Source organism: Morone saxatilis, unplaced genomic scaffold, assembly GCF_004916995.1.
Source record: "Morone saxatilis isolate NCDOM2014 unplaced genomic scaffold, NCSU_SB_2.0 Contig11, whole genome shotgun sequence".
Lineage (NCBI taxonomy): Eukaryota > Metazoa > Chordata > Actinopteri > Moronidae > Morone > Morone saxatilis.
The window spans coordinates 15,800,273-15,811,109 of record NW_023339663.1 but is presented as its reverse complement, the minus strand read 5'-3'; the positions used below and the strand labels follow the sequence as shown (position 1 = coordinate 15,811,109).

At 41.6% G+C, this 10,837-nt stretch overlaps 2 protein-coding genes across 2 annotated transcripts in view; both read right to left on the bottom strand.

The window, feature by feature from the left end:
* The window catches only part of LOC118320926 (stereocilin-like), a 13,872-nt gene extending 10,866 nt beyond the window's left edge, over positions 1-3,006 (bottom strand). Inside the window, exons 1-6 of the mRNA XM_035652052.1 lie at positions 2,691-3,006; positions 2,208-2,232; positions 1,520-2,105; positions 461-1,345; positions 308-370; positions 89-214 (exon numbers count right to left, since the gene is read on the bottom strand). Coding sequence (XP_035507945.1) covers positions 89-214; positions 308-370; positions 461-1,345; positions 1,520-2,105; positions 2,208-2,232; positions 2,691-3,006 — 2,001 coding nt within the window. The remainder of the gene's footprint in view (positions 1-88; positions 215-307; positions 371-460; positions 1,346-1,519; positions 2,106-2,207; positions 2,233-2,690) is intronic.
* A 2,913-nt stretch (positions 3,007-5,919) lies between these two features.
* Positions 5,920-10,837, bottom strand: part of gas8 (growth arrest-specific 8) — a 6,382-nt gene continuing 1,464 nt past the window's right edge. Inside the window, exons 4-11 of the mRNA XM_035652585.1 lie at positions 10,335-10,535; positions 10,157-10,211; positions 9,872-10,074; positions 9,534-9,695; positions 9,318-9,398; positions 8,995-9,204; positions 8,767-8,832; positions 5,920-8,647 (exon numbers count right to left, since the gene is read on the bottom strand). Coding sequence (XP_035508478.1) covers positions 8,534-8,647; positions 8,767-8,832; positions 8,995-9,204; positions 9,318-9,398; positions 9,534-9,695; positions 9,872-10,074; positions 10,157-10,211; positions 10,335-10,535 — 1,092 coding nt within the window. The 3' untranslated portion in view covers positions 5,920-8,533. The remainder of the gene's footprint in view (positions 8,648-8,766; positions 8,833-8,994; positions 9,205-9,317; positions 9,399-9,533; positions 9,696-9,871; positions 10,075-10,156; positions 10,212-10,334; positions 10,536-10,837) is intronic.

The window sequence follows — 10,837 nt, the reverse complement described above, 5'->3', positions numbered from 1 at the left end:
TTGTAATACATGTCTGGAGGGGACTTTTTTTAATAAAAAGCGTCAGTAAAAGTACATGCAGTGTTTTGTTGGGAGTTTAAGAACAAACCTGGTCAGTTTCAACTTGTAGCTGGTCCCAACTTTGATGCATATGGGAGAGAAATCTCTTAACAGCATCTTTTTCAGCAGACATCACAAGAGTCCGGATGCTGTCTTTTGGCATCTGGAGGTACTCCTGGTGAGATAAAGTGATTCGCCTAAATATAATGTTCAGTGAGCTGACTTGTTGTGAAAGTTAAATGTGATTTTAGCTGCACAGGGCCAGTACCTGCAGCAGAACCCTGAGAGCAGATGAGTTGTCGTCCCGCTGGATGAGGTCCCACAAGACGGGCTGATGTAACAGCAAAAACAAGTTATTCACTCTTTGTTCAGCGTGTGTGTGTGTGTGTTGGTGAGTGTGTGTGTGTGTCAGCTATCTTACACTGAAGCAACTCAGCAGGTCCTCTTTAAGAGTGGTGTTCCGTTCTCTCCTGAGGAAGACTCCCACAGTGTGAAGGACGCTCATAGAAGCTTCTGGCTGCAGTGTTGCCCAGGAAGTGTTGTCAAGGAGACTGGAGAGGAGGATGGCCTGACCCAAACCTTGTCTTGCCTCTCTTTCCCCCTCCTCCAGACCAGAAGAGAGGCCCACCATGAAGTCCAAGACTCGCAACACGTATCCCAACACCACTAACCCTTCGCGTTCCCCTCCCTCAACCTCACATACACTCAGCTTGTGTAAAACTTCCATTAGCAGTGGAGCCGGATCCACACACAGCTGCGATGTGTCAAACTCATATGGTGCTGGGAGCATGTCAAAAAACCTCTGAAGGAGGCACTTCCTTCCCTCCAGTTCTGACTGCAGTTCAGCACAGAAATCGGAAAACTGAGGCACTGATTTTAACAGCTGATTGTAGAGTGTGGCGTTTAAACAAATGTACTCTCTCAATCCATGTGTCTGCCCACAGAGCTCCAGGAGAGTGGAGTTGGTGAAATGATGCACGGCCCACTCCCTATACTGACAAATCTCCTCAGCAGTGTCAAGATGGGAGAAGTTTTGCATTTTGGAGCAGTAAGCCGCAGCCCAGCTGCCCTCTGGCAAGGATTGATGTGAGTCGGGGGACTCTCTCCCGCACAAAGCTGAGATCAAGACAGAGTTGTTGGGCAAGAAACAGTGTCTGAACGCCTGTGCACTGAGCAACCTGTTGCCCAACTGGGCCAGACAGTTCTCGTCGAGTCCTGGACTTCCTATTACCTCTCCTGACAACTGCACACACAGGTCATCTATGCTTGTCTGGTTAAAAAAATGGTAGTCCTTTGTCAGTGCAGCCTGCAAATATTAAAATAGAATAAATTAAAATGAGGTAGAATGAATTGTAATGAAAGAAACAAGCAATGCACAAATATGTAAACATAGTATATCCCCAATACGCCTTACAATGCCACAGATATTTAGCCAAAAGTTCCTAGAAAACACTCACTTATTAAAAAAGGGATCCATTACCTGATGTGCTCTCTGCAGCCAGAAAGAGGAGTTGGCACACACCGTGTTGTTGAATTCATGGGCAAAGAACTCACTGCACACATGAACCCAAAGGAAGTCTTCCTCAGCAGCAGACAGGTACCAAGCTGCATCAGAGCACGTGGCGTGCAGGTCGAGCCCCATCTGGGCCATTGCAGGATCAACTGACCCATTCTCACCTTCAAACAGTTTACAGTAGAGGAACACAGTGAAGTTGGAGACGCCTGTCAAGCCGGGGATGGATTCATTACACGCTGCCTCCAAAATTTCTATAGAAGTGGAGTACTCCATCTCTTTCTGCTGGTCGTTGCTCTCTCTCGTTCTCCCTGTGTCTGGTTGGTTGAACTGGGAGTGGTGAGGTGTGGTAGAGAGTTCGGGAAGGCGTTTTTGTTTGGAGATTGTTCGTGATGAGGGGGCTTTTTTTGGAGATGATTGGGCTGGTGTTAGTTGTGATCTTAGTTCATCTCTTTCGGTGGAGGGGCAGGACAGGAATGGAAGTGAGCTTGGGAGACCCTGGGACATAACACCCAAAGCCTGAGTGTTCCACGTGACATTATGTCTTATCCCCCTACATACGCAGTGACAAAACAATGGTAGAGATGTGAATTTGTTTACAATTAATGTCAAATATCTGGCCTATATAGTCAGTCACATTCATAAAATATCTTACCATAAGATCAGTTGTCTCAGGTCACCTTTAAAAAGACAAACAAAAAGCAAATATGAACAGAAAATCAGGGTGAATGAGTGGTGGAAAAAGCAACTGGAAGCTCCTGCACTAGATGACTATGCCTGATGTAACAGTGCAGCTCAGCTAACAATGCCCAAGATATAATGTTACTGACATCAATGAGAGGATAAAGAGATTAGCTGGGCCAACAACAGATGCTTTCACCGGCCAGGATGATTACAAAGATTTTAAAGCAGTGGCAGTCACTGTCACTGTCTCTCTTGTATCTCTCAGGTGAAACCAGGGCCAATATTATGAGGCTCTTAACAAGGATTTTTCTTGGCGAATAACACTAAATACAATCTAAACAATTACTATAACATGTTTGAATTAAAATGTTATTAAGCTAACAGCACACATATTTAACTCAGTTAATGAGTTCTTATCTGCTATGATTGTGCGAACTGCTCCACATATACTCACCAACTGAGCACCGGCCCTGAGCGTTGGGCTGTGGCACGTCCACCAGGGTGCTGACATCATCGAGCAGCGCCATGGTAACTCGTGACACTTTTTTCCTCAGGTTCCCATAGACAGAATTACCCACCCTGTGCAGGAGGCCCCTCCTCAACCCATCCAAACTCTGCACCAGAGCTAGATTTTTCTGTGCCAGGTGGCCACCTCTCTCTCCTACACCTGAACGTGATAACGCCTGCAGCAGTAAACTTTGCATAGATTCATCCTCTGTGGCCATTGTGTCTTCCAGAGATGCATTTCCAGACAACTCATTCTGCCTCATGGCCTCGGGAGGCATGCTGAAGGGCTTTAAACGTCCAAACACATTTGAGCTCTTACTGTGTTCAGCACCTTCCCCTGCTGGGTGTAAACTGACCACAGGCTTCCAGTTGCGTGTTTCTAGGAAACGCAGTAGCTGCTGAAGCCAGCTTACACTGAAGGCACAGTCACTACGACCCTTAAGAGCACAGATGAAGCCCTGCAGGCCTGCGCTTGCCTGGCCATAGGTCCCACTGACCAGAGCCTGAAGTGCAGCTTCCAGCACAGCGCTCACTGTCCTCCAGTTCTGAGACAAGTACGTCAAGAGGGGCCTGTGGGGCTGACGCTCTGATAGAGTGATCAGACTCTGCAGCAGCCCCAGCAGCCAGTCCCAGTGAGGGCTGCCCCTCAGGGACAAAAACCAGTCCTGCACTCTGACGCTGGGTCTTGGTGGCACCCGGCCATTCCACTGGTTCAGTGCAGCACTCCCTTCAGATTGGAGAAAGAAATGCAGCACCTTCTCCCACAGCTGCTCCTCATCTGGCTGTGTCGGTGCCTCCTCCAGCTCAGCGCCCATTTCTTGGAGGTACAGAGAGATGTTGTAGAGGAAACCAGAGAGACGGTGCCTGTCAATTGGCTTGTTCAATGAGGGCAGGTTCTTGCTGGGAAGTAGGCCGAGTGTTTTCAGGCTCCCCATGATATTCCTCATCCAAGGGTGCACAGACTGGTCCTTGTTGGTTTCTGGAGGAGCTTTCTGAGGATTCCAGCCACTTCCTGTGCTCCATTTTGAAATTATCTCCTTGAGAATGGCGCCTCTCTGTTCCTCTTTACTGCCTCCTAAAAAAGTCCCATTATAGACAACTTGAGCTGGCACAAGTAGTAAAAACATACAAATATTGTATTTAGCAACATGTTTTGGTGGGGCACTCACCTGTCTTTTCAGGGGATCCATGTCCCAGTAAAACAGCACAAACGATGATGCTTGTGAAAAGAGTGGCCATCCCTGGCCCTTTCTCTGCCATCTTCATCTCATGCCAGCATGCACAGTGACACAGTTGTGTCACATTTTTCTCTTTAGGCTGTTTTTCCTGTTGATTTCACAACACCGCATGTTTTAACGGATGCTGCCTTTTCTTTAATTTTCAGCGATGGGATGGACTCAAGGAGTAATGTATCTCAGCGGAGAGGGGACATTAAACCTTAATGACTGGCTACCACATCACCTTACCACTTTCACTGCATGGTTACTTAAACAAGTATCAGTAATGTACTTAACTTTAAACTTTCAAACTGTCAAGTATTAAAGGTAGGTCCATATGTGATGCTCAAAAGAGTGACCAAAGAAAAGCTATGAACATTTGGTAACATATTTAAGAGCAAATACACAGTTCTGATTCTTAAAGAGAACAGTTTGACAAGAATAGCAAAGTATACAACTCTTTAAACTATATTTTATACACTCACAATAATGAAAAGGACAACAAATTCAGAACTTACCAACTGTTATAGTCCATTCATTTCTTTATATGTCCCTTCAAGCTTTTGCCATCATCTCTAACCCAGTGGTATCAGCACACTCAGGGCTGACCTCTTTCTGAGAGCAACTCTGTTTCACCATGACTCCGACTTTCTCTACCTTCACTCTCTCCTCCTGCACCCCTCCCACCTGTCTCCTCTCTCTCTATGCTTTTAGCTGTTTTGGGAACTTGTTTTTTTTTGTCTCTGGGGTTTAAGATATGATGTTTGGTTTCATATTTAATGAGTTATCTTGCCATGCTACAGTTCCATTGTTTTGTTATGCTATGTTTTTTGGCTGTTTTCTATGACAATGAACAGAAGAACTGGGGGAGCCTTGTGAAAGGACTTGGGTGTACACGGTTCCCTTAACACAGGACTTGCCTCTCAGTCCTACAGGTCACAGCTTGTATTTGGATGTACAATATATTGTATTTCCAGTTCAGTATTTTGGAGCATCACAAGGCTACAGGAAGGTCACAGCACTCAGCTAGGTGCTCAAACAAGGTGAAAATCTGGATCATGTTAATCACACCCAGGATATCTATCCCATTCTCTAACTGTCTGATGCCTCCCACTGACTGATTCCCTATTGAGTTGTCTCTCAGCTGGGACTCATCTCGTGACACTGGGTTTGTTGGGGGTGTAGTCTTACAGACGGGGCCAGGCCAGCAGGACTGTGCAGGCTGTCACTGTTTAGACACATTTATCCCTCGGTCAGGCGGGCTTACAATTGAGCCCTGTGCAAGGGCACAGCAGCAGGCTCCCCAGAGTCAGACCACTGTCTGCAGGCCCTGAAACCCTAGAGGGCTGAGTGAAAGGACCACCCCCTCCCTCCACTTGCTTTAGCTGTATGATACTGTGGCCTGCACAGGGACAATAACTTCCTCCTGTATTATTGATACCGCAGGGAACAGCGATCACTCAGTGCACTAGGGCTCGATTCACCACAGGAATATTCAATGAGAAATTGGATCCACCCCATACGTTCCTCCTCTCTCTGCTGGAAACTCAGGCATGGCAGAAATCAGCTGGTGAAACTAGCTGTTGAGATTGGAATACTTGGTTTGAGTCCAACTTTTAGCCCCCATCTTCCAGTGGAAATATAAAGTCATAAATATCTCAAATGACCACTAAAATGAGTGGATTTTTGCTGTAATTTACTGAAATTAGAAGCTGAAAAGTTATTTTACTTGCTTTTTTAACCATGATGGATATCTTGAAATTGCAGCTAGTGGACGTAAATGCTTGTGTAGATAAAATTGTTTTTAAATACTTTAAATCTTTTAATCATCACTCCACTTTACAACAATTCACATTGAGCATGTTTTCCAAATTACAATAAAAAGAAGCAGAAAAAAAGAAAGATACTTAATACACACAGAAAACACACCCTCTTAGCATTGGGTTTTCCATTGAGGGAACCTTAATCTTTATCAAATGAATTGTTTATGTTTTGTTTTAATTGTACAAAGCTTTTTTGTATAGAACACAGGATAACAATTCATTAGACCGAAATTATACTGATTATTTCTACTGCACGTATTGGCTACTGTTATTAGTATTATTAGAAACATTTTAATATGTTTGGTAAAGGTTGTAAATATATAAATATCCCCAAAAGGGAAAAGACAAGGGTCTACATTCTTTGATTGCTGTAGTCAAGGTTTCAAAAACAAATGGCTGCAGTTCCAAAACACATGCATAAAATGTCCCACTTCTATTTCACATCTGGGACAGAAGTATAATCAATCAATCAAATTAAATTGTAGTTGCCAGTAGTTGAATGTCAAATTAAGATTTTAGTCCCATTTTCTGCAACACTTTCATAGATCGATAGAATCGTAGATTGGTATAAAGACCATCCACTTTAACTGTCAGATAACAAATCAATGTGGTGTTTCTTGTTTGTTTTATTTGTATCACTTAATGTTGAATGACCTCCACTGTAGTTCTTGTTTTCTAGAGTGACCTCAAATCCATAATCCCCTTCATGTGATCCATCCATATTGAGAACCCAAATACCAAAATATGAAAACAAAAACAACTGCTGTAATTATAATTAATTTAATTAAATTATAACTGGACTGTAAAGGACTTTAACAGAAGTTTTACAGCACTAGTATGTATTACATGTCTACACAGCCGGCTATAAACCCATCACCAAGTACAGATTGCAGGAAGCTGTTGAAATGATAAAGCTGCTGCTGTGAGCCAGAAGCTTCATTTGAACATCAGCATGTGGCTCAGTTAGCTGTAAAAAGCACACCACACAGGCTTATCGTTCATAAAGCAGCAATAACCCTTATTGTATTGAACATACATCTTCAAACATAATGTCCTTTTGTGCTTTACAAATGATCAAAATCAAAGGCACTTCTTGTTGAATCTGTGGGAGACATTAATGAATTTACAGTAACATAATAATAATAATAATAATAAGTCACCTATACCTTGAACTCACTTTGTTGAATTCCACATGAATTTAAAATGTTGATACAGAAGGCAGAGGCTTTATTAAAAATGTTTTTTTAAAGACAACCCCCTCCCTGTACAGATGTGTATCTCTCGCCATGCAGGGATGGATTAATGAACCGACCTACCTGGCATGGGCCCAGGGGTCTTAGCGGTCAGGGGGCGCATAAAGCCTCTATGAGGTTATTTCAAAATTCCTTGTTGGAAAGTCAAAGAGTTGAGTCAACAGTAGGGATGCCCACGTTTTCTTGCTCCCAACCCTGTTTGAGATACTTTGATTAATTTTTTACAACATAAAACGGCTGCACATTGCATGTTTAAGCTACAACAGCTCTACATTATAGTAAACATTTTAAATGTTTTATAGCTGAGTAGCTCTGCAGGTTTCCTTTGATGGTTTCCCATTATATACGGGTTGTGTCCTGTAGTACATATGGATGTGCTATGGCAGGGAATGGTTGGAGAGCTTCTCTTTATTTCTAGCAATAACAAAATAATGAAGTTCAGGTTCAGTTCAGCGAATGGGAGTTACCGCAAAAAGGTTACAAAATTAGATTTAAAATTAGACAAATTATCTGCACAATTCAAATATGTCTCCATGCCTTGTCCAAGTCGTTTCTGGTGTCGGTTATGGACACACTTAAAAACACAAAAAGAAACAGTCATAAAGTAAGTGGACAGTGACACCTGTTGCTCATTCGCTGAAATTAAACACTTGACAAATACCACCAACAGAATACATGGTTTAAATAGTAAATGTACTAACTCTAGAGGACCACCACTGCACTGAAGATTTGTTGTGCCACATTGCCATCATTGCAAATTCTATGGAAACAGCATGCAAAGTTGCATTTGCTACAATAGAGATCAGAGAACTAAAACAGCTGAATTAGTCATTTAACTAGTACTGTATTTAGCTTAGCAGTCAGTGGGACCAGTGGGATTCATGCGATTTGGTTTTAAGCCTCTTTTAAATCACATATTTCGATGTATTTAATTCTATATTAATTTATTCAATATACATCCTACATATGGACAGACACGCAGCAAACTAAAAGTACATTACATACTCTATGATCTATTTTATAAATGATTATGGAAAAAATAATAGGCAGTAACACATTTGGTTTGCAAATGTTTTCCCTGCCAGAGTGCAGCTTTTAGTTATTATTTGGTCTATGGAAATTATTTTAGGGGTAAAATAATTAGCCCAAAGGGTATAAATTAAAGGCATTACAATCTTTTTATCTGCCATACAGTTTGCCAGTCAGTGTGAAAACTTTAAATCCTTTTTTCTTAACGTCACTGACTCAATTAGTACGTGTCTCTGTCTTTGGAACGCACTGGAAAAGGGCATGATGGACGTAATACTATAAACTCCACAACCATTATTTTCTTATAAATACAAGATACCAAGTCATAATTCAGAGTAAACAACACTTCATGTTTACATTTTTGTGTTACTGAACATCAACATGTCAGGTTCTAAAGGTTCTAAAGAGATCACATGCAAAGAAAGTGAGATTTGCTGTAAATGGTTCAGTCTTTCATTTCATTGCTTCTCATTTTAGGGCAAACCCAAAATCCAAGTCTTGACTTCTCCCAGTGAGACTGCTGTCAAAGGCCTTCAAAGCCCTTTGCTTTGCTTCATAGGTCAGCAGCATCTCCCTACGGGCCTTATGGATACACAGTTGTTTCACATAAATATGAATATTACTGCACAGATAAAACAACAATAATAACAGATAAAAACACATTGAACATCATCATTAGTTAAATAAAATGAACTACTCACCTTGGAAATCTGAGCTTTTTCACACTGTAAGTTCTTGATGGAATTATTACTGAAGTCAAACTTTTCCTACAATCAAAAACAGGTTTCTTTTATGTTCTTGTCCAACCAGTAAGGCAACATGCATAAAATACACACTGCAACTTACAAAATATGTTAAAGAATGTAAATGACATCAGTAATTATGAGTACAAGGAAACAATAAAACAAAAGGGGGATATACAACAGTACCTCGATTTTGTTTGTGACCCCGCTGAGGGCGATGTGGTCCATGTTGGAGGCAGCGAGCACCGAGCTGAGCTGAGCCTGCGTCTTCTCCAGGCTGTCTGTCAGAGATTTCAGCTTCCTCTCCAGCAGCATGCTCTTCACACCTGCTTTATGCTGCGTCTTCTGAAGATTCTGAGTGAATGTCGTGTACAGCTCGTCCCTTTCCAGCTGAAGCTGTGTATGTACACAGGAGCACATGGGCAGACACACGCCAACATTCACATAAATGCCCACATGTACACAAAGTATTAGGCTCTCATCCAAGGTGCAACATGACACGCTTTTACCTTGCTGAATTTCTGTTCCAGTGCCTCATGATCCCATTTCAGATCCTTCAGCTCCTTTTGTCTGACCGTTTCACTGGTGTCCTGTCAACAGTGTCACATATTAAAACCTGGTGCCCATGTACAGTATAACAAGGCACAGGTAGCAAGAAAAATAAAAAGGGCACAAATTTCAACAGTAAGCTCAGTTTTAAAACATTCACAAAGATTGACACCAACATAACCCTTTGTCGTCACGTAGCATTTCATTTTTCTCTCATTTTCAGCCATTTCCTTCTTCACGTTTGAGATAAGCTCAGCGAGACGCTTGTTCTTCTGCACAATAGGAGCCAGGGCCTTTTCCTTGTACACCTGTTTCTCCCTCAGTTCATTAATTTCTTTCTAAGAAAAGCCAATAAAAAACGAAAAGTCAAACGACAGAACATTGTCAACAATTTTGAGTCATTTATCAAAGATTTTAGAAGATTATAGAATAGAGAGAATTAATTGTAAAAATAATCAAGAGATTCATCAATAATGAAAAACATTCAATAGTTGCACATCTGAAATTTGTGTACCTTGAGTGAAATATTTATTTTCGAATCGTCCTGCATGCGATTAAGGAGTAGATTAGCCTCACTGAAAGCTTGGTTGTGGTTTTCTTTAAGAGCGTTGATGTGGCTGCTCCAATGTTCCTCTCTTTCACTGATCTCATTTTTCTTCATGTTGTCCAGCTCTCGTGGCAGAAACTCCATCTTTTTCTCATACTTGGCTTCAATTTCTACAAAAAAAGCATCACAGAACATTGGCTCCCATTTAGTTTTGAGTATTTAATTCAACTCTAATTGAGTTTAGTTCTTTACCTGCGAGTTGCTTCTCCAATCTGTTCCTTGTTTCAGTCATTTCTTCATCATGTTTCTGTTGAGATAAAAGATCTTTGTAGCACTGATGCTTACTTGTTGAAATATATCAGGGTAAATAGAAACATTAAATCCACAGATCTTTAACTTTAGAAATAAAATAGTCTTGGCATGTACAAACCAGTTCAAGTTCCTTGACAAGTTTTTCATTGTCGAGCTCCTGCATGTCTACCATGATGTCCCTCATTTTCCTGTGAAGTTCAGTCTCTAATTTGTCTTGCTCTTGCTGCACCACCTCAGTGGAGACTAAACCATTGGCTTTCAACTCACAGATCGTGTTCTGGTGTTCACACAGGAGGTGCTTCATCTTCTGCTTATACACCTAGCAGAGAAAAAAATCATCATTAATTTAGCCTGTCCATGGATTATCTTTGCTTGTCAGATATCAATACACAGTAAAATGTGCCAAAAATTGGGTGAGCGTCCTATGGAGGCCCAGTAACTGACCTGCAGCGGGTATCAGACTGTGCCACAATTCTGTTACCTAACATACCTTTAAAGGACCAGTGTGTAATATTTATTGGCAGAAATGGAATATAATACATATGCTTTCATTAGTGTATAATCCCCTGAAAATAAGAATTATTATGTTTTTGTTACCTTAGAATGAACCTTTTATATCTA